The sequence below is a fragment of the Camellia sinensis genome, chromosome 10 (assembly GCF_055761805.1).
Source record: "Camellia sinensis isolate YWXY chromosome 10, ASM5576180v1, whole genome shotgun sequence".
Lineage (NCBI taxonomy): Eukaryota > Viridiplantae > Streptophyta > Magnoliopsida > Ericales > Theaceae > Camellia > Camellia sinensis.
The window spans coordinates 118,791,857-118,813,949 of NC_138970.1; the positions used below are offsets into that span (position 1 = coordinate 118,791,857).

Here is a 22,093-nt window from a genome sequence, read left to right on the forward strand (position 1 = left end):
TGCAGAAGGATCCATCTTCGGCTCTTCGAGCACATCGGACATTTTTGCCCCTAGTTCGAGGGGTGTTTCTGTTCTAGCTTTACAAGTTTCCTTTGATCTGATCTTCTTGATCTGACTTTGGTGCCTCTTGTTCGAGGGCTGCTTCAAAACTGGCCACACGGGCCTCACGTTGTGGTTGACCATTGAACGTTCTGAACTCAGGTTCAAGGTTTGAAAGTGAGGGGTCGAATCTCGAGGCTGAGAGCGATCCTAAGCTGCACAATCTCAAGAGCGATTCCACACAAGTCTTCGCAGGACCGCACAAAATATTTTGTTTTTGAAAATTTTTAAGAAAGCGACAAATCGTTTGCGCTGAAGATAGTGTGAAACCAGTCTGGATCAACCCAGGGTCCTTCTCAGTACTCACGCTAACAAACATGATTTCATTCATTAAGGGGCTTAGCACGCCTCTCTTTCTCTCAATTGATCAAAATTTTGCAAAACCCGAGGAATTCCTTTCTCTTCGTTTTCACCGCAGTGTTCAAAAAGTTTTGGAAAACTTAGGTCGATGCAATGAATTCAAGGCACAGAAAAGACACAGCTTCTAGTCAGATACTGCCATCTCATTTGGAATTTCTGGTACAATTGGCACACGGCAGAAGCAAACATAAAAGCATGAAAAACCACTGTTGTTCATTCGAATCTGCTGGCGTTACTGGCTCCAAGGCAGAAATAGACTCAAAACAAAACGAAAAAACAAACACAAAACAAAATGGTGGCGCCCGAGGTAACACATCCCGGAATCACCCGACTCCTATATAACAGGACTGACTCGATACAACAAGACAGACCCAAAACAAAAAGAGAGACAGACTCAAAACAAAAAGACAGACTCAAAACAAAACAACAAGACTGACCCAATACCCAAGTCAGAAAGCACAAAAGCTAGCATTCGCAAATGCTCAAAACGGTGCGTGCCATACGCCATATCTAGAGTAAATCGAGTGCCATCCGCAGGTGGTTCATCCCCCGATCACATGATCACATTATCCCCTAAGTTCACTGATCCAGTGGCGATAGACTTTGCTGAGCTGGCGGGAGGATGACCCCGTTGTCAATCAGATCTTGCACTTCGTGGTGAAGACGAGAGCAATTGTCAGTACCATGACCGGTTTGTTGATGGAAGGCACAGTATTGGGCAGCATCATGCGTAGCCAGAAGAGGATTCGGGAGAGGCCGAGGCTCAAGGGGTTTGAGATGGCCTTGTCTTATAAGGATTTGGAAAGCTTTGGACAAAGGCATGTAGAGGGCATGGAAGACCCTTTGACCTCGGGGTTGGTACTTCAAAGTTTGTGGATTTTTGCTGGACGCACCAGCAAAGGGCTTGGCAGGTGCTGGCCTGGTTTGTTGATCTCTTCTGAGTGCAGGATTATATCTAAAAGGAATGTTTCTGATACAACGACCCTTCTCCCGGCTTGCCCCTTGATTCAAACTGCCCCCAACTTGAGTGGCAAAAATATCATCCACAGTTTTTGCAACCACTGTAAGCACTTGCTGTTTGTTTAGTCCTTCGGCCTTCAAAGCCTTAACAGCCAACAGAAAATGTTCATGGGGACCAATGCCTGCCCCTACCTTGTTCTTACCGTCTGCCACCACTTTGCCAAGGGATTGGCATTCCTCAAATACAGCCCGTTCCAAGACTAGGGAGCCTTTTGACATGAACTCCCTGGTATGTGATGTGGTTGATGACGGAGCCGATGTCCCGGAGGCCAAATCTGTCACAGTTCTTTGAAGATCTTCGATCATCCTCTTTAGCTCAGAAGTAGTGGGCTCACGGGTTTGAGATGATTGGGGTCCAGGTGCATCCATCATGCATAAGTCCATGCTTTCTGGAATGAACACCTCAGGCTTGGGTAGATGGGCTGGGGTGATGTATATGCTGGGGTCGAAGGTGGATGGTAGTGTATGGATGAGGTTGAGATGGGGAGGTGATGAATCAGTACTAACCTGAGGTCCTTTTGGTGGAGCTAGGGTCTCTTCGTCAATAAGATCCTGAATCTTATGACGGAAACGGATGCAACGGTTCGTATCATGACCGTGTTGTTGATGATAGGCACAGTATTTAGCTGCGTCATATCTTGGTGGAAGAGGATTTGGAAGGGGTTGGGGTTCTAGGAGTTCTAGGTGCCCTTCTTCTTGCAGCTTTTTCAAAGCTTGGGAGAGACTCATGTAAAGAGGATGGAATTTTCGGGCTTGGGGCCGAGTTGAAGTGGTTGGTTCTTGGTCATTGAGGGAAGTGATGATAGTGTCTACTTCTGAGCATTTCGCAGCTGTGCTACCATCAGTAGTAGCATTGGAACTGCGAACAACATTTCTCTTTGAAGGCTCATTATCTTCTGCAAAGATCCCTTGTCTGATGGCATCCTCGATTTGAACCCCCATTTCATGAAGGGCTGGAAAGGTAAACAGAGGTAGAACGACCATCTTTTGCAGCAACTTGCCATGCAGATTCCGAACAATCATCCTGATCTGATCTTTGTCGGAAGGCCTTGTAGTCATCATTGAGGCCTTTGCTCTCCATCTTGTCACGAACTCTGAGAAACCCTTCTTTGGCTCTTGGCGGGTGACTTCGAGATCACGAGTCGTAACCTCGATCTGTGTGTTGTAGGAGTATTGAGCAATAAAGGCCTCAGCCAGCCCTTCCCAGTTCTGTTTCACAGAGTTCTCCAATTTTGCATACCAGATTACGGCTATCCCAGACAGGGTTCGGCCGAATAGTGATAATTTCTGGGCTGTGGTCAAACCCATTGGCCTCAAGATATCAGAAAACAGCTGGAGGTGCACCATTGGGTCTTCAGAGCCATCGAATCGATCGATATGTGGCATCTTGAACCGATCCGGTAATGTCACCACTGAGTCGGTATAACTGTCATCTATATCGGGAATAGAGTGGGCCCCCTGAGACTTTTTGAACAATTTCTCAAGCTTGCTCACTTTCAATGCCATGGGATCCGTCTCGAACTCAAAGGGGGAGTTCGGTGGGTTGATTAGTGCCTTAGACAGCTGGAGTAGAACCGGGGGCGGAGCTGGCTCGTTTGGAATGTCCGTATCATCCTGGACGTGGGTTGCCTCCCCGAGTATGGGAACTCTTGGTGGGGGAGGAGCCTGGTGTGAAGTAGATACTCCGGTTTGCTGCTCTAACCTGGAAATTGTCTCTGCCTGTTGGGCTATGACCACAGCCTGTTGCTTGGCGAATTCCGCTTGACGGACAGCATCTTGCTACATGGCTTTCATACTATCCTGGAGCTGGCGCACCATCTCTTCTAAGCCTGACATACTGTCCTGATCTGATTGAACCACCAGTATATCTATCTCTACAGTAGACTCAAAATCTCAACCTGGCTGTTCAAAGACCACTGAGCTGGTAGCTACTGTACTGGTGGTCTGTGCCTGACTGACCTTTTTACCCTGCCTCTATTGCCCTTGAACTGAATCTCTGACCTGACAAAGTCTATCAACACAAGTTCGGTGTACCTGGGGGATATTGGAGCCTTCTGAAGCTATGGTTCCCAGACTACCTAGCAAAAGAGAAAACAGACAGCATCTCAGCCTGATTTCACCTGAACAGATATGAGCATAGTTGAATGAGTGTGCTCTCTATTGAATTCTGCCCAAAATTCTGCCGGAAAACAGATACCCTCAGGTAAAACTGATTCTTCCAAATACTGATGCCCGCAGGCCTAATGCCCAAACTTGTAGACTGATACATGCATTCCTGTAGAGACGCACTCTAAAAGCACATAACAAGCAAGTGAGAGCCAAAACAACCCTATGTTGGGGTAGGGTTTCCCTATCCTATTTTGTCAGGAGCTAGGGTTTCACTACGCACGCAACGGTTTCAAACAACCTATCAGGTAAGCAACCTGTCCTAGTTTGAAATGGTCACTATGGATCCGAATATGCACTAGGTCGAATGGTCAAAAAGGGTGCCCCGGTAAAACCGGGGTTTGTGTTCCCATACTGGCAGAGCCCACAACCGGTCAGCCTTATGGTCATGCCTTGACAAGACAAGCCTCCGGCAAACTGTTCAGGAATAGCAGATGGCAAACACGGTGTCCTAGGCGCACCAATGCACATGCAATGCAAAGAAACATATAAGTGTAGTCAAAAACAGATATCATGAGTTCGAGTCAAGTTCTCTAAATCCCTAGCGGAGTCGCCAGAAACTGTAGACGTCCCCGAACGCCCCGGGAGGGTGGAACGAGCTTGTAACAACCCTCATACTGTTTACTGATTAATGACTGATCGATTACCGATAATCACCGATTACTGTTAAACGAAACGGATAATGACTGATAACTGACTGATAATCGAACTGAATGAAATACTGAACTGACTGACTGAAATTGAAACTGAATTGACTGAGTATATGTTAGTTAATTGCATTCTATCTGTTTGATTGTCTGATTATCTGTTCATGTTTATATGTTTAAACTGCTAATTGAAGGCCTTATCGGCGGCCGAATTAGAAACCGATTGATGTTCCGTGACCCTCATAATTAATGTGATTTTATGGTGTATTTACCTAAAAACTGATTAGGTATGATTAAATTAGATTAAAATAAGCCAATTAAAGAGTTTGTCATATTTACCATTTTGCCACTATCTTTTATACACACACTTGAGCCTTATACTTGAATCAAAACACATTTGCTCAGCCATTTTCTTGTGCTTAACCGACCAAGAGAGGGAGAGGGAGAGAAATTGAGTTCTACCTTGTGAATTGCTTGGAAATTGAAGGAATTGGAACATAGGTTGCAAATTTAACTTCCTCACCTTGTAACTAAAGCTCTAGGTAAGGAATTCAACCCCTCTTTGTTGTGTTTGAGCTCATTCATGTTAGATTCTTGAGCCTCTAGTGATTCAAGTCTAGAATTGGTTCATTGTGTTGATTTGGAACTCATTTCATGCATGCATGTTTGTAATGTAGATATTTGAGTTGTTTTCATGGCAAAAGGTTACATGCATGTCCATCTTTTGGTCATACCCCATGAATTCATCATGTTCTTGTAGAAATGAGTCCATTTGAACAAGCTTTGAAGATTTAATTTGGTTTAAAAACTCATGCATGACATGTTTGAATGTTGTTCTTGAAAATGGGTTTGAATGTGGTTTTAATTGACTCACCTTTGGGGCTTGAATTCATAAATTGAGATTTGAAACTTGTTATACATTGAATTTAATGATGTTTTCCAGAATTTGGGCCCAAGAGGTCGAGTTTGGAGTGGTAGAATGCTTGGTTTGAGCTTGGGAGGCAGATCTGGAAATTCCAGATTTGGCTTCCTCGCTCGAGCGAAGGATTCCCCGCTCGAGCGAGCACCTTTGTCCAGGGCTCCGCTCGAGCGACCATCGAGCGACCATCGTGCGTAAAATCTCAGCATCCAGTACTTTTACTGTTTTGCAGACCGCTCGAGCGAAGGATTCCTCGCTCGAGCGAAGCCTTTGATTTTGGACTTACGCTCGAGCGTAGAAAGTTTCGCTCGAGCGAGGCTCCTATTTTCAGCAAACTTTGCGAAATGTTTTCTAAGTGTATTTTTGCATCCTCATCCCATCCTAGGCATTCTTAGGCCTAGTTTAAGACATCTAGATGAGGATATCGTTGTAGAACACACCAAGGCAAATTAGGGATTTAGTTATGATATTTCCCAACTGTGTAGCTTAGTGTGTGTTCAACCTGTGAACTGTGTAGGGTTGGCAACTGGAGAGACACGCTCTAGCATACCGTAGCCCAGAACTCTGTGAGTAACAATTGTGTAAAGATATGTTCAACTGATATCTTTTGAATACTGAACTGAACTGTTTACTGAACTGGTATTACTGAATGAATGTATGTCCTTTATTTCTGAACTGTACTGTGGCATCCTTAGTACCTACTGTTTACTGTTACTGTTACTGTTACAGAGATCTCTGTCGGTTCCCTCGTGGAGCCACTACTGTTTACTGACTGATGGCCATCATTACTGTTCGGTCTTTTAAGACCTACTGTTACTGTTGTGCTAATGGATGTACCACATATGACTGTTTACTGTACTGAACAACTGAAATACTGATTGAATTGAACTGTTTTCATTACTGTAAGGACATTCATTCTAAACCCCTTTACGCTTTATGTTATTCACTGGGCTTTAGCTCACTGCTCATATATATATGTAGGTGTTCAGGCACCAGACCGCAGCTAGAGGCGTCAGGGTTACTCCAGTTTTGTCAAGCCAGCCTTTGTGCCTCACTGCGAGGTTCCGAGTTGCCATGCTATGGCTTTGGGGTGTTTTGTTTGTCTTCCCCCGTCTGTCTCCATACTGTTTGGTCTACTGTACTGTTATAAAGGGATTAGGTCCCTGTACTGTGTGACTGTAAATTTTGTATAGACCGTACTGTTTTGTACTGACGGAATGTTTTCTGTACTGTTATGTAGGGTTGAGTCCCTAGTTTGAATGGATGTCAATATTGTACATACTGTTCTGTACTGCTTGTGTATAAATGTATGAAAAGCCTTTTTGCATACAGACTGTCACAGCTCAATGGACACTATTTATTTACTGTATTGGCTTCCGCTAGGCCCTGTACTCTGTTTTACTGTATTACTGTTCTGCAGGCCTTCGGTAATCTCGGATTACTGGCCGGTTACGGTGCTAAACCCATAGGGCCGGGTTTGGGTCGTGACAGAGCTCCCCCGTTCCGTTCGATATTGGGCTCACTACAGCTCAGGACTCTCAAATTGTCACGGTTCTTAATCTGAACCAAAGAGTCCAAATCCGGCAAATCGTTTTGAGAAAACAGATTTTTTTTGAAAGAAGTGCCAAACATGGACTGCTTTGCCAGATACAGAGTCGCCACCTAAATGTTTTATTTTGGGGAAATTTAGGAAACCCTGACTCGTTTGCCTAAGGCCACGTGTCCGTCATCACCAAAGTTGCCTCGGCTCGAGAACTTGGGTACGATTGGAGAAGGTCACTTCGTGAGCACCCCCGCTCGCCCGATCAAAGATCGGCCTCTACTAACCATGATATCAAGTTTTGAAAACATTGTGTGTTCTTATTCCGGTTATTAGCCTAGATTACTATGTGATGCGCACAGCATACAAGTATAGACTGGGTCGCCTGAATTAGAACAAAACATTTCATGTTTGTTTTTGAAAGATGGTTTGCTACTCGCAAGTAGGTTTAAAATGCAGATTTTGCCACCCTCGGGTGGGCTTAGAAAAGATGGTTTTGCCACTATCTAGTGGGTTTAAAACTCACAGTTGATGATTTGTTCCAATCCGAATAACCCAACATTCACCCACAAGCATTCAGGCAGTTATATTACATAAGCATATAGCCTCATGGTAAGCATGCTATTCATGGCAGTCACTCACACGCATGCAAGGATGCTAAAGCATAAAACTTACCGAGTACTCCAAGCCAAAACAGAAGCTAATTAGAAATTCATGCATGATCCTAATTATACAGAAATGCCTAATGCAACACATGCAAAAGTGCAACTATAGCAGGCTCGGCTATTCTAGACATAGCATATGAAATGCTACAGTTAACATGTATTCAATTTGGAATTGAAAATACAATGCAGTTAGTATGATGCGCCGAGCCCGGTGCATGCAATACAGATGAATGAATGCAAACATGCTGTCATACTGTATGCTAATTGAAACATGCCCTAATCTAACCATCATAAGCAGATAAATAAAAGGGAGAAAGACGTGGGGTTGGAAGACATACATCACACACACGCACACTTATTACAATTATGCCCTCGCACAGAGGGTCCAAATAAATAGTACAGTCCAAATAATACAGTCCAAATAATACAGCCCAAATATGTACAAATCCCTAATTAATTTACAGATTAACTAAGAAAAATAATAAACTGGCATGCAAGCCAGGGACTGTCTCGACTCCGCTCCGGATGATGAATGATGCATGCTCGGGTTGCTTGGCGCGGAAATCCACTGCGATGCCCCAATTAGCCTCTGTTTGCGATTGATACCGGAATGCTGTGCAAGGCTTTTGAAGGGCCACTAATTCTTGATTTGCTGCAACAGAGAGCAGGAAAAGGGCATGGCAATGCATTTTCACAAATGTATGCATGCCTCGATCCTCGTGCCACCAATCACGCATCTCGATGCATGATGGCCGAGGAGTCGAATTGTGCAACTCAATATAGAATGAATGCACATGAAAACAAAACAAAACCTAGACTCCATCATGGATAATCCGGAGTGTCGGCGACTGGGAATTGAGACACGTTCCGTCACTCGGAGTACGAAACGTACCTCGTTTCCTGTGCCTGGGCTAATTCCTATCCCAAGCATAATGCAATATGCATGATATGCATGAAATGCAACTAAGATACAACCTAACATACACAATGCTATGAAATGGCATACACGATGCACGAGGTAACATGGCATACACAATGCGCTAACATACAACCTAGCATACGCAATGCTATGAAACAAAATGACATACACAATGCATAAATGGACTTACACTAACACAAGTGGACCTCAGCCACACTCGCATTAGTGGCCATTAGATGAAAATGAGACGCTCGAGATGCGTGCACGCATGCACGCAAACCGAGGACCGATCCTAAGGCACCGAATGCCACTCTAACAAGACATGGCAAGGCGTGGAATATGGCATACTAGCATGCAAATTTCAGTATCAAAACAAGATGCAAAATAGCCCCAAAACATGGCAATATGGCACCCGATGCATGAAATGAGACCCGAAATGCAAAACTAGGCGCACGCAATGGCCTACAGCTATACAAAGCATGTATTATTTGAACATGAAATGTAAATACAGACTCAAGAAAGTCCCAAAACAAGCATGTTTAAAGTTTTAAGCAAGGCCAAACAGCGAACACAGATAGGGCTAAACCGATATGCAAAAATGGCCCTAAATGTGAGATAAAGAAGCAAGTCACAGATGCTGTTCCTAAACAAGGAAGGTACCTTCTACAATGTTGAAGAGGGACCCAAAACATGGCATTTTACAGTTTATGACCGAGCCAAAAACAGTACACAAGCATGCTCAAAATACTATACAAAATAAGGCCTAAAAAGAGGATTAAACACAAAGAGCAAAAAGGAGGCTCCAAACAGTTAAAGACCCTTAATGAAACATGGAGAGGGGATCAAAACAAGGCCATTTATAGTTCGGACCATAGCCCAAAAGTATAAGCATAAGAGGCTAACAAAACAAGCAAAAATGAGGCCAAAAGAGAGATATAAAGGCAAGTGGAAAATGGAAGCCACAAACAGTGATGAGTCCTTCAACAATGTTGAATAAGGGCTCAAAATAAGCTTCTTTACAGTTTTTCTCGGAGCCCAGAAATGCTTAAAAACAGGGCTAACATATCATGCAAGAATAGGCCCTAAAAGAGAGGTAAAGAACAAAGGGGGAGAAGAAGACTTCAAACAGCAAAAAGTTCTGATTCAAACATGAAGATGACCTCAAAATATGATCTTTTTCAGCTTGGATCGAAATCCAAAAATACTTGAAAGTAAAGCTAAACAATCATGCAAAAAAGTACAAGTTTAAGGGAAATAGGGACTCACCCTTGAAGAACAACTTTCCAGCAGCTTTTAGTCTGAAAATCTGAGCTTTCAACCTCTTCAAATGTCCTCCAAGGTACTGAAATGAGTAATGGAGGTGATAGGCTAGGGGTTGTAGTGTAAAAATGGTCCAAGAACAAAGGGTTTTGGAGCTTGGAAGAGAAAGAGAGAGAGAGAGAGAGAGAGAGAGAGAGATATTTAATGTGAGAGCTCAAAACAAAAATTTTCTAACCCTCTAACACAGCTGGGAGCTGCTGGTTTTATAAGCAAAAGAGGTGGAAAAGAGGGGGAAAAATGGGGGGGAAATTCAAATTCAAATTTCCCCCCAAAAAGGCCAAAAAGTGGGATATAAAGGCAAGTGGTAGCTTCTGGACCCAAATGGCCAAGATCCCTTCAACAAAGTTGAAGAGGGGCTCAAAACAAGACACTTTGTAGTTTATGACAAGCCACGAAAATAAATACAAGTAGGCCTAAACTATCATGCAAGAAAAGGCCTAAAAGAGGGGTAAAGAAGCAAGTGGCAGTAGGAGATCTCAAACAGCAAAAAGTCCTTAATCAAACATGAAAAGGACCTCAAAATATGACTATCTCAAGTTCGGCTTGGAGCCCAAAAATGCAGAATGAAGGTTTGGGAGCCAAAACACGCAGTTCGAGGCCCCGAAAGTGGGCTGTTAGGCACCGGAAGTGGTGTCCGACCACGAAGTTGGTCTCTCGGACCGTAGTGTCCCTTAAAAGGGAGAAAATAAGATGCATGCCAAAAACTGGAGCAAACGGAGGTGGTTAAGCGGTCCCGAACCGAGGCACACGGCCAACGGCTCCGAAAAATTGGAAACCGGACTCCAAACAGGCAAAACGGCCTACGACCACGAAACGTAGCCTACGGCCACTGAGAGATGATCTATGAGACCTCTCCCTCCCTTCGAGAAGAGAAAACAGAGAAAACGGAGCCTAGTTCGCAAACCGAGGTAAAGCACAAAAAAAGTCCGGAAGTCCGAAGGCAAGGCTCGCAGCCGAGACTCTGAAACTTCTGAACGAGCACAATATGCAATATCACCGAGCGCTCAACTGGTGACGTCTGAGTCTCAAGGTCGGTCAAAAATGGGGTGTCTACAATATGTATATTGGTTTGAGCTTGTTAATTAAAGATTGAGAACTATAAGGGTAATATTTTGTGATTGTTGAAAAAATTACACTTATTATGATTAAATATCATTGTTTATGATTGATGATTGCCTCAATTTCATAAAGGAGGGAAAAACCCCAATTTTTCTCATTTTTCTCAAACCCTAATTTTCAGACTTAATTTATAAAAAGGGGTTTTACTCAATTAACTTCTAAAATATGAAATTGAGTGTAATTACTTGGTTTTGGATTTGAAATGCAAGTTTGGAGGTTCCCTTTTGATGTTGAACTGGAGATGAGATGATGAATGATGATGGGAATGCCTTAACTTATGAAATAGGAAGAGTTGCACTATTGTGAAGTGATATCCTCTTAGGAAAATTATGCATTTTTTAGAAGTTCATGCATCATATGCATTGTTCATTTCTTTTGGTCTTACCTTGGTGCCAACGGTTGAAACTTTAAAATGTTGGTAATTAGCTTATGAGTCCAGGTAATGAGTTGGGTTAGATTTGAGTTGCATATTGTAATTGGCACCCGTGCGGGGAGTCAAGGTGCCCAATTTCCCTATCTACGCATCGGCAAATATGAAAGGTTGTGATGTTTTTGGTGCCCATTGCCCTACCGCTTCTGGAGTCGGCAAATGTGGGATTATTTTCGATAGATGACTATAATCGTCTAGGTATGTTTTGATTTTTGGACTCTTACCTATGGATGTCAATGCTGAGTACCACCGGATGAGACAATGGGAAAGATGAAATATGTTCAATGCATTGCATCCTATCAATAGCATACTCAGGCATGGTTTTACTTTATTTTCATACATTTCCATGAATTGCATTACATGAGCGTAAGTCTTTCAAATGATTATATAATTTGTTAAATGCATCACCTACTGAGCTTATGCTCACCCCACAAACTAACCAATTTCCAGGAATGAAGAACGAGATACCTCTCAAGTGATGATGCCAATTGAGCTAGCATGTTTCGTTGAACTTTCTAGGGGCATGATGATGATAATTGTATTTTAGAAGCTGATTTTTGTGTCTTAGTGTTATGAAGAACATTGTGTTAAGGAAGATGCCCTAGTGGATTAAATTGTTGACTACTTCTTTTCTTTTGAACTGTTTTAATGTTTTGAGGAATGTAATGGAACAACTATGTAACTTTCGTTTTTGGGAATAGTTCAAAGGGAAAGAAAGCCATAAGTGAGTGGATGTATTATTTTATTTTGTTCAGATCTTATATGTTGAAAATGCTTAATAATTAGATGAACAAGTTTATGGAACGGGTCTTTTAGGGCGTTACGAAAGGTGAATATCTAATGAAATTACCACATGTGAGTCTCAAATTAAAGATATAATAAGTTAATGATATCCCTACCTCAAGAATAGAAGCTTGAGATGAGAACTCAACTCGCAATGTTGATGAAATTACGAAACAATCGGTAGAATGCTTGATCTAAGCTTTCCTTTCAACTACCTTGAATGATCTAGGGTGGATATAAGGTAAAAATTTGAGAAATCAAGTGTTTAGAGCTCTAGAGTTTCGAGTAGGAGGAGAAGGAGAGAAGAGAGGAAGAAAGAATAAAGATTTTGGGCCAAAAAGTGACTTTAAAGTGCCAGATTTCGAACAAACCACTCGAACAATCAAAGCTTGGCTTGAGCGATGAAAAGAAGCTCCCAGAATCTCTAAAATTTGTGCAGACTGCTCGAGCAATCAAAAGTTCACTCTAGCAAACTTGCTTCCAACACGAGTACTCAAATTTCAAATAAACATAACTCCCTCGTCCGGACTCTGTTTTAGGTCGTTCTTTGTCCAAATTGAAGCCCCAGAAACAAGCTTTCCAATGGTTCTAGCTACATATCCAAATTCAAAGTATGGAAAGAGAAATGGGAAAAAGAGTGAGGACCACTCCTGGAACAATTATCCAAATCAATGTTCTTCAATCTTACTTTACCATTATAATACCACCTCAATCCAATATCCTAAAATGAACCAAAGAGACTCCAAGTACAATAATAATAATGTCAAGAGCAATCCCACTAGTCCAATAAATACAAAGTGTTATAGTCTCCCCATCGTAGGAAATTTCGTCCTCGAAATTAAACAGTTCAAGATTTAAAGTTTAGACAATTCCAAATGAAACAGAGATTGAACTAAAACTTCCACCAACTAATCACAAATGAATTCTACTCAACAACAAGTTTCTAGAAGGTTCTCGTAACATAAAAAATTTCGTGTGATGAACAAGAAATGACTCCCATGAAAGGAGATAAGTTAACCCAATGATATTATGGGGAGAACAATTCCCAATAAAATTACAATCACCACTCTAGAATATAGTTCAAAATCTAAGGTTAACTCTCATATTTTCAAGTTCCACATTAATATTTAGATCCACCCCATATGATACGAATAACAACACTCAAGTGATGAGTCTTTCCTTTAACTCATCCACAAGGATTACCAAGGTCCATTCAACCCAGACAGGTGACTCCCATTATGGACGGTTCCCTATTTAGTAAGATTAGACAATATGGTCACGAATACTTATAACAAGCCACAAGAACCCATCGATTCCACGAAACTAAAAGTCAAGGGTAAAGGTCTCACTAAAATACCTTACAATATTCTTGCCTCATACAGACTCAACTTCTAGGAAATAATTCTCGATCGTTTAACGAACTAGAACCTTAGAAAAATAGTTTTCACATCACATTCACACTAGAAGAAACAACTACGGTCATTTAGCAACCCAATTTTTAAAAGAATAGTTCACATCATTTTAGAAGTCCTCAATCCCCTCTCATGAAAAGAAAAGAAAAGAAAGAGAAGGAAAATTTTTCTAATAGAAATTCTATCCGTCAAGTATGGCCTTTCAACAAGATACAACTCAACAAAATCAAAACACCACATGTCATTTTCTTGCAATACAACTAGTGTTCCATATCCACACATTATTTAACTACATTATTGAAATACTTAAAAGTTAACAATACCTAAAACAATATTTCCAGACCCTTGAAGATTGAAGGGATTCATAACTGGTATAAACCTATGTATATATATATAAAGGAATGGTTTAAATACATAAAAGTGAATGGTAAAAATGAAGAGTTTGAAAAGGAACGATTTTGTGAAAATGGTTAAGGTTTATATATGTTGTAAGACTTGATACCCCACTTCTTGACTATTTTTCCCTTTTTCTCACTAGTTTATCCATAATAATAACTTCTCAATTCTGGCAAAAATAAGGTCATACCCAATAGAAAAAATTATGTTCTCAAACATACCCAATAGGAAAAATTATGTACCCAAACATCACCTAACCAAAGATTCCATCACTACCACTGCAATGTCACAACTCCATCATAATCATACAGGCAACAACAATTCAAAATAATAACAATAAGGTTAAAGAAAACCAATGGATACGTTTTTCTCGTAAACTTGGGAAGTCGCATTCCCCCACAACTACCATTACAAATTTCAAGCTTGCCAAATAATTTTTTTCGCAATTACCCCATTTTGGGGATCACATGCGACCAACTAAAAACAAATACCAAGCAATTTGCACAACTTGTCACTCCCTTGAGTGACACACACTCACCAAACAATCAATTCCCAATCACACATCTCATTTCTAGAACTTAGATAAGTTCTAAGGTGATTCCCTTTCAACCTCTCCTAATGCTACAACAATAATTAACACGCTACCTAAGAAAATCTTCTACACTTGCATCATTTACGTATACTCTCACAACACACTACATTCCTTGGAATCAAAGCCATGATACTAATTCCGAAGCTGTAACACAACTCCACACCATAATAAGACTATGATGTCCCACAAAATCAATTTGAATTCAATACCTTCTATATCACAAACTTATTCAATGACAAACATTCACATCGTTAATAAATAAATTAATCTCATATTACAAGAGAATCTCTCCAAACGAAATTCAATATGCATCTCTCACCAAAATAATACTACACCTCTAATACAAAATTTCTAACTAAAATCATATTTTCAGCACTCTAATCTAATCACTACTAAAGCTGCTTCACCATTGAAAAATAGTTTAACTCGAAAAGTCATTCACCACTGTAGCACTCTAGAATTTTTCTCTCCTCTCGAGCGCAAGAGTTGATGCTCAAGTGGTCTTTTGAGGCTCCCAGTACTTTTGCAGGTATGTTAGAGATTCTAAGAGTGAGTGATTTACGTTTGAGTGCAGGAGTTGTCGCTCGAGCGGTCCGTCTTGCTTGTGTCTGTTCGCTCGGGCATAGTGTAACATCTTGTACTTTTAGGACTAGTGGGACTGCTCTTGACTTTCTTAATTATTGAATTTGAAGCCTCCTTGTTTTTATTTTGAGATATTGATCGAAGTGGTAACATAATGGGAAAGTAAGATTGGACCAAAAACTTTGATTTGAATCATTTTCATATGAACAGTCATTACTCTTTTGTCCTTTGATTTTTCCACACTTTGAATTTGGATGTGAGATTAGAACCATTGGAAAGCTTGTTTTCAAGGCTTCGATTTGGACACAAGAACGACCTAAAACGGAGTCCGGACGAGAGAGTTATGCACGTTTGACGTTTTAGTATGTGAGCTGGAAGTAAGTGCGCTCGAGCGCAGGAAGTTGCACTTGAGCGAACTGCGCGAATTCAGCAGTTTAAAAAGTGCCTTTCTAGATCATTCTCTCCACTTTTCTTTCCCTTCTTCCTTCTTCTCATTCTAAGTCCGAAAACCTTTGAATTCTTGATCCAAATACCTTCCATTTCTCAAAGATTTGGCCAAGATCACTTACCAAAAAGTGAAGAATACATGAAGATCTCATTTTCCTACCAATTGGATTTTTGATTTTATGAAGGAATCTCATAGAGCCTTTCTTTCTTGCTTGATCATTGAGATAGGGGTTTCTAGTTCTCTTTCAATACTCTCATTTATAGATAAAAATTTGTGGTATTTCCCTTATAGAAATACAAAATTTATATTTTAAGCATATTGTGATAAATCATGGGATTGGGGATTTAGGGTTTGAAGTGTTGGGGTTTACTTGTTGGGTTATGATTTTGATTTATAAATTTGGGTGTATAAGCAATAGAAGAGTTGGAATAAAAAGTGTTTTTATGAAAAGTTTTAATTTCTCTTAATAACCCTAGTTTGGTTCATGAAGATAAATGATGGTTTTGCTTGAATTGAAAGTAGTATTATGAAATTGAGGTGTTAAATTGTACACATACATGTTTAATTTAATTTTGGAAGTATTTGGAAATTCATGTAAAAGTTGCAATTGAACTCTTATTGTTGATCTTTTAAAAAATCAAAATTATATTCACCCACTCTAACGGGTTGTCTCATCTTTGCTTTCAAGCAAAGTCACATAACAATCATATATGCTACAATTGATATAAGGATAACATACTAATCACCTCTGATTACTTCAGAGATATTATCATGCAATCTTATGATTTCTTTTAATCACACTCGATCTCTCTAGATTTTCTTTTAAGAATCTCGCAAAGCTTAATGTTGTCAAGTGGAACAACATTTCTGTTGTCACCTCTTGAAGCCATTTCTGAAAAATCACAACAGAATTTCATTATTCTGTTTTTCCATAAACTAAACTTAACACTAGAAAATCCACAGTTGGAAATTTAATTCAAAATTAGTCTTACCACTTAATCTAGAATCGAACATGGTCAAGAATGTTCCCAGGAAGACTGGAGGGGTCACATTGGTCCCACTTAAAACCCAGTTAACATTTTGACAAAACTTTCAAGAGCATATTGACTCTTAATCCATAGGAAACAAATTTAAAATTAAGTTTTCCAGGGGATAAACCAGGTTATAACAAACCAATTCCCAAGCAAATAAAAAATTTTACCAGAATTATACCACTCATAAAAGTTAATCGGTACTCCTAGAACTAAGCCTATGATTTCTGAATAAAAATCAGAGATATTTTAGCTAATGCTAAAATTTGAATTCTTTTCTCAAAACCACAACACTTTAAAAATAATCCGATTATAAACCAAAACACTTTGGAAATAATCAGATTATAATCAAAGATTCTCTCCAAACTTAGTTTTCCAACACTTTGGGAATAAAATAATTAAACCCAAAGACTTCCTCAAACCCCAAAGGTTTGAAACCAAATCCGTCTTAGTTGTCATTTCTGAACAAATAAGAGTTACTCTTTAACCAAGGCTAAACACTATGGTTTCTATTACAGAAAACCAAACCAAGTTCCAAACTTTACAAGCAATTTAAAAATTGCTAACAAACATTACAAGCAATGTAAAAAATTGCTACAATAATACAAGCAAATGAAATGCTTTTACTAATACAAGCAAACAAACTTGCTTTTACACATTGATAAATGAACCAAATTAAAACTCAAGTAAACAATTGCTTCAAATAAAAGACGAGTAAACCAATCCAATTGAGGATTGTAAGTAGTCCAAAAATTGCACTCCAAAATTCTATTAATTTGGATTTGTATTATTTCCATTCCCTTTTGCATAGGTATGCTGCCAAAGAAAGTTAATAGCAAACCACAACATAATACAAAGCAACTAATCAAAAACTTTGTATTTAACCCTTCTAGCATTATCTTGAATAACACATTAAGTGAAGAATAAAATGCAATATAAGTTCCACGTATAAACCTTAAAACTCCAAAACTAAATGTACAATTTAATTTATACAATAAATATGTAAATAAATTAGACAAGTTACAAAACCTTAAAATTTATAATTACAAATAATTAAATTAAAATTTATTGCCATGAGTTATATATCAATTATTACATAATAAATATGTAAATAAATTTAGATAAGTTACAAAACTTTAAAACTCCAAAACCTTAAAACAAAAGTTTAATAGGCAAGAGTTACATATCAATTTATTTAACAATAACCATGCAAATAACTCTAGCAATTAAAAACATGCAAATAATCCTAGAAAATATGCATGTAACCTACACCAAAATCTAAGGACATGCAAATTACCTTAAAATTCTAGAAACTAATAAAAAAGTGAATTAAACTAGGATCTAGAACATCATGAACATATATAAAAAAAAATAGCAACTAATTAACATGCCCATTTTAACTAAAACTTAAACACTCATGAGCATGCAAATTTTATTATAAAGCTATAAAATACAACATGCAAAGCATGGTAGGAAATTCAAAATCGTACTCATAAAACTATGTATCTAAACAAACAATAGACCATTTAATTAATCATCAACAACCTAATTTTCTTTTCATATAGAAAATAAATTGGAAGCAAAATAAAACATGAGGAAGATATTTATTTATTTAAATCCTAATCATGCATAGCAAGTGAATGGAACAAAAAACTCTATGAACAGTAGCATGCATATCCTCTTGCCTTATACAGGAAAACAATGGCCTCTAAATTAAACAATTATAAGCAAAGCTGTAGCCACGTCATGTGAAGTTATTGATACAAAACTATATATACCGGAATTCCTATAGATGATAGCATGCCTATATACATATAATTCCATTATTTTGCAAAAGTAATAACATAATGAACCTGCCACACAGTAGCCTATTACAAAAATTTAAATCTGATACAGTGGGGAAATTAATCTATGTGAATCTATTTGTTAATTCTATGAAACACATATAATCTGTTTTAAGATTGTTGTACAAATTGTGTAATTAAACAAGATAAATAGATTCATGATTAATCAAATTACATAATAGAATAAGAAAACATGTTGAATATTACAACCATAAAAATACACAATACGATAAAAGGTAAAGAAAGCAAACCGAAATTTGTGTGATACCACTGTATCTTTAAAACAGATTAGCCGCCTCACCCTGGGTGCTGAAGGTATGTCGACTTCTGTCTCCCAAGATATGACGGTCAAAACCAGCTAATGCAGAAGCACCTTTTGAATAGTTTCGGTGAACTTGAAACTGGTTGCACTCTGTCTAACAAGAACCAAAGAAGGGACTAGCAAAAGAAGATAAGAAATTTTTCTTTGGTGTGAAAACCATCTTCAACTTTTTTTTTTTTTATCTCAAAACATCTCCATTTTCCATCAAAAATCTCTCTTAAAACTCTTCTACTAAGTTGGAGGGGAAAGTTCTCTATTTATACAAGTAGGGGAATCCCTAGCCATAAAGGCTATACATCAATAGGGTTATCAAATACCATTAACCAAGACCATCAATTCTAGCCATTAGGGCTAGAGTTACTAACATTGAAAACCTATGATCACTAATATGGTCATCAACTCCATCCTCAAAAGATGAGAGTTACAAAGGTCTAACCCTCCCATGTGCTTAATATATACAAATAAATATGTATATAATGACGTTTGAATAAAACAACTAGATGGGTCACACAATGGATACCAATGTTGGGTTACAACCCGATCCAAACCCTATTCTCAAACACATGCACAAGTTAAGCCTAACACAACATAGCTTAGCTCAAGTTTAAGATTAAATCCAACTCTAAGTCCAAGACCAAACCCAACACATGCACAAGCACAAGTACAAGTCTAGGCCCAGTCTAAACTAAGACTAAGTCCAAATCTAAGCCCAACTTTTATTGATGCCCACTTTATGAGACAATTTTCATTCACAACTCAATGGTTTCGGTCCATCATTTTTATATTGTAATCTTCTCACTTGAGAGAATACAAAACCACTCAAACCCAACTCAACCGGCGGTTGGGTCCGACTTTAAGTTCGAATTAAAGTTGTCGAAAAATCATTATTTTCCAACCGTACTAACACTAGTTATGAAATTATTATTAATTCTACTCATTATACAAATTATAAATACTAAAAATATCTTAAATTACCACACCATTAGTTGATACAGTAGTTAGTACACTAATTAGTGTATATAGTATTATTCTAAAAAATAATAACCCAACACCCAAAATAATTCCATCACACATTTTAAAATGTAATTTTCCTTCACGTTTGGCTACTCACTCTTTTGCGTTCTCCATTCTAAAAATTAGAGGGTTTTTGAATTTTAAGTCTACTCGGTTATCCTTTCGGTTGACTAGAACAATGTATTTTATTTATTTTTTTTTTTTGCAATTGCCAATCGCCAATAGCCACGTTTTATTTGAAAAAAAAAAAAAATCTTTGTTTTTGATATTTTTAAATATAAAATTATTATTTTTAGACCAAAATGACCTTTTTTTTTTTTTGATTTAAATGTTAAAAAGCGTTTGATTATGAGTTTTGAATATAATTTTAAATAGAGTTTTGAATTGTGTGTTTTGGATATGAGTTATAACTTTTTGAATTAAGTTTTGAAATTTTTTTTCAAAACTCATAACCAAACAAATTTTCTTATTTTAAATGTCACATCAAACATTTAAAACTCAATTTAACATTCAACTCAAAACTCAATTCAAATTTTTTTTTTTCAAAACTCATAACTAAACAAAGTTTCCACACTCAAATCAAAATTTCAAAACTTACAAACTCAAAATACAACTCTATTATCAAATCATAATTCAAATCATAGAGTTCTATTTTGAGTTTGTGAGTTTTGAAATTATAATTTGAGTGTGAAAATTTTGTTTGGTTATGAGTTTTGAATTGAGTTTGAAATTTTTAATGTGACATATGATATTTGATTAAAAAATTTACAATTTATAACTAAACACACAATCCAAAATTCTATTTAAAACTCATAAAAAGTTTTAAAAAATTTAAAAACTATTTTTTATTTAAAATATAAAAAATCACAGGTACTAATTATTTTTTAAAAAAAATACTATCCTGGTCAACTAACGATCGACGAAATGTCGAGTAAGTTAAATTTCAAAATTTAAGGCTGTATTTGATACAACTTTTAAATCATGATTCTACACTCAAGTTCGAGTGCGACGTTTGTTTACGGTTTCAAAACATATTTCCACACCCGCGTTTGAAAAATAGTGTACCCGGATGTCCCTTCGGACGTCTCTCCGGACGTCCGGCCGGTTGACTAGAACAGTGTTCTTGAATTATTTTTTTATTTTTTTTAAATAAAAAAGGTTTTCAATTTTTTTTTAAATTTTTTATGAGTTTTGAATAGAATTTTGGATTGTGTTTGGTTATGAGTTATAAGTTTTTGTATAAAAATTATGTCACATTACTCAATTCAAAAACTCTTCTACCAAACAAATTTTTTACATTCAAATCATAATTCTAAAACTCATAAAGACAAAATACAACTCATATTCTCAAATCATATTTACAAAATTCTACCAAACGCAATTTAAAACTCCGTCTAAAATTAGTTTTCAAAAATGAGGCCTCGTTTGGCAAGAGACTATTTTAGCCAATTAGCCAAAAAGTTACTAAATTAGCCAAAAAGCCAACAACCCATACCAAAAAGTCAAAGATTCTCTTTTCTCTCTACTTTTTGCACATCTTTTCGTAATTAGCTAAAAAGTCATCCCAAACATACAAGTTTTTTTTACCTACATTTTTAGCCAAATAACCAAAAAGTTACTAAATTAGCCTGTTCCCAAACGAGGCCTGAGTATCTAATTAATTTTTTAAAGTGATGATTACAACTCCACACCAAACGCAGCCTACTCCACACCAAACGCAGCCAAAAGGAAAGAAAGGGAAAGTGAGAGCAGTGCTGAAGAGCAAGCGAAGAAATTTCTAAAACTCATAAAAACAAAATACAACTCATATTCTCAAATCATATTTACAAAATTCTACCAAACGCAATTTAAAACTCCGTCTAAAATTAGTTTTCAAAAATGAGTATCTAATTAATTTTTTAAAGTGATGATTACAACTCCACACCAAACGCAGCCTACTCCACACCAAACGCAGCCAAAAGGAAAGAAAGGGAAAGTGAGAGCAGTGCTGAAGAGCAAGCGAAGAAATGGGCTCTTATGCTCTTCCTCATCCTCCCTTTCTTCTCTTCTCTCTCTCAGTTCTGCTCTCTTTCTTCTTATCGTGCTCCAGTACCGTCACTACATTTAAAGGTATTTCGCATCTCCTCCTCCCCACTCAAACCCACTCGTTTGTTTTCCCAGAAAAACTCCACTTTTTGTTTTGTCCTCTTTCAATTGATGGAAAACCTGCTATTGTAGTTTTTTTTTATTGTTATTTTGGCAAATCGTTTTATAACCGATTTAGTGTAGTGGAATAAAATGCAATACAAGCGTGATCTTCAACAAGTTTTAGGAATAAAGTGCTTAAAAATTATAGGAGATTCGTTGTTTATTTATTTATTTATATAATTTCTGTGTGCATTACACGGTTTCGATGTATAATTCATATTTCTCATAATATTATGGACCTCAGGATGATATTTTTTCCCCTTTCATATAACATTTCT

The 22,093-nt window shown here is 37.8% G+C and overlaps 1 protein-coding gene across 1 annotated transcript in view; it reads left to right on the plus strand.

The window, feature by feature from the left end:
- Positions 1 to 21,378: 21,378 nt before the first annotated feature.
- Positions 21,379 to 22,093, plus strand: part of LOC114317366 (uncharacterized) — a 47,515-nt gene continuing 46,800 nt past the window's right edge. The window contains exon 1 of the mRNA XM_028264067.2: positions 21,379 to 21,737. Coding sequence (XP_028119868.2) covers positions 21,635 to 21,737 — 103 coding nt within the window. The 5' untranslated portion in view covers positions 21,379 to 21,634. The remainder of the gene's footprint in view (positions 21,738 to 22,093) is intronic.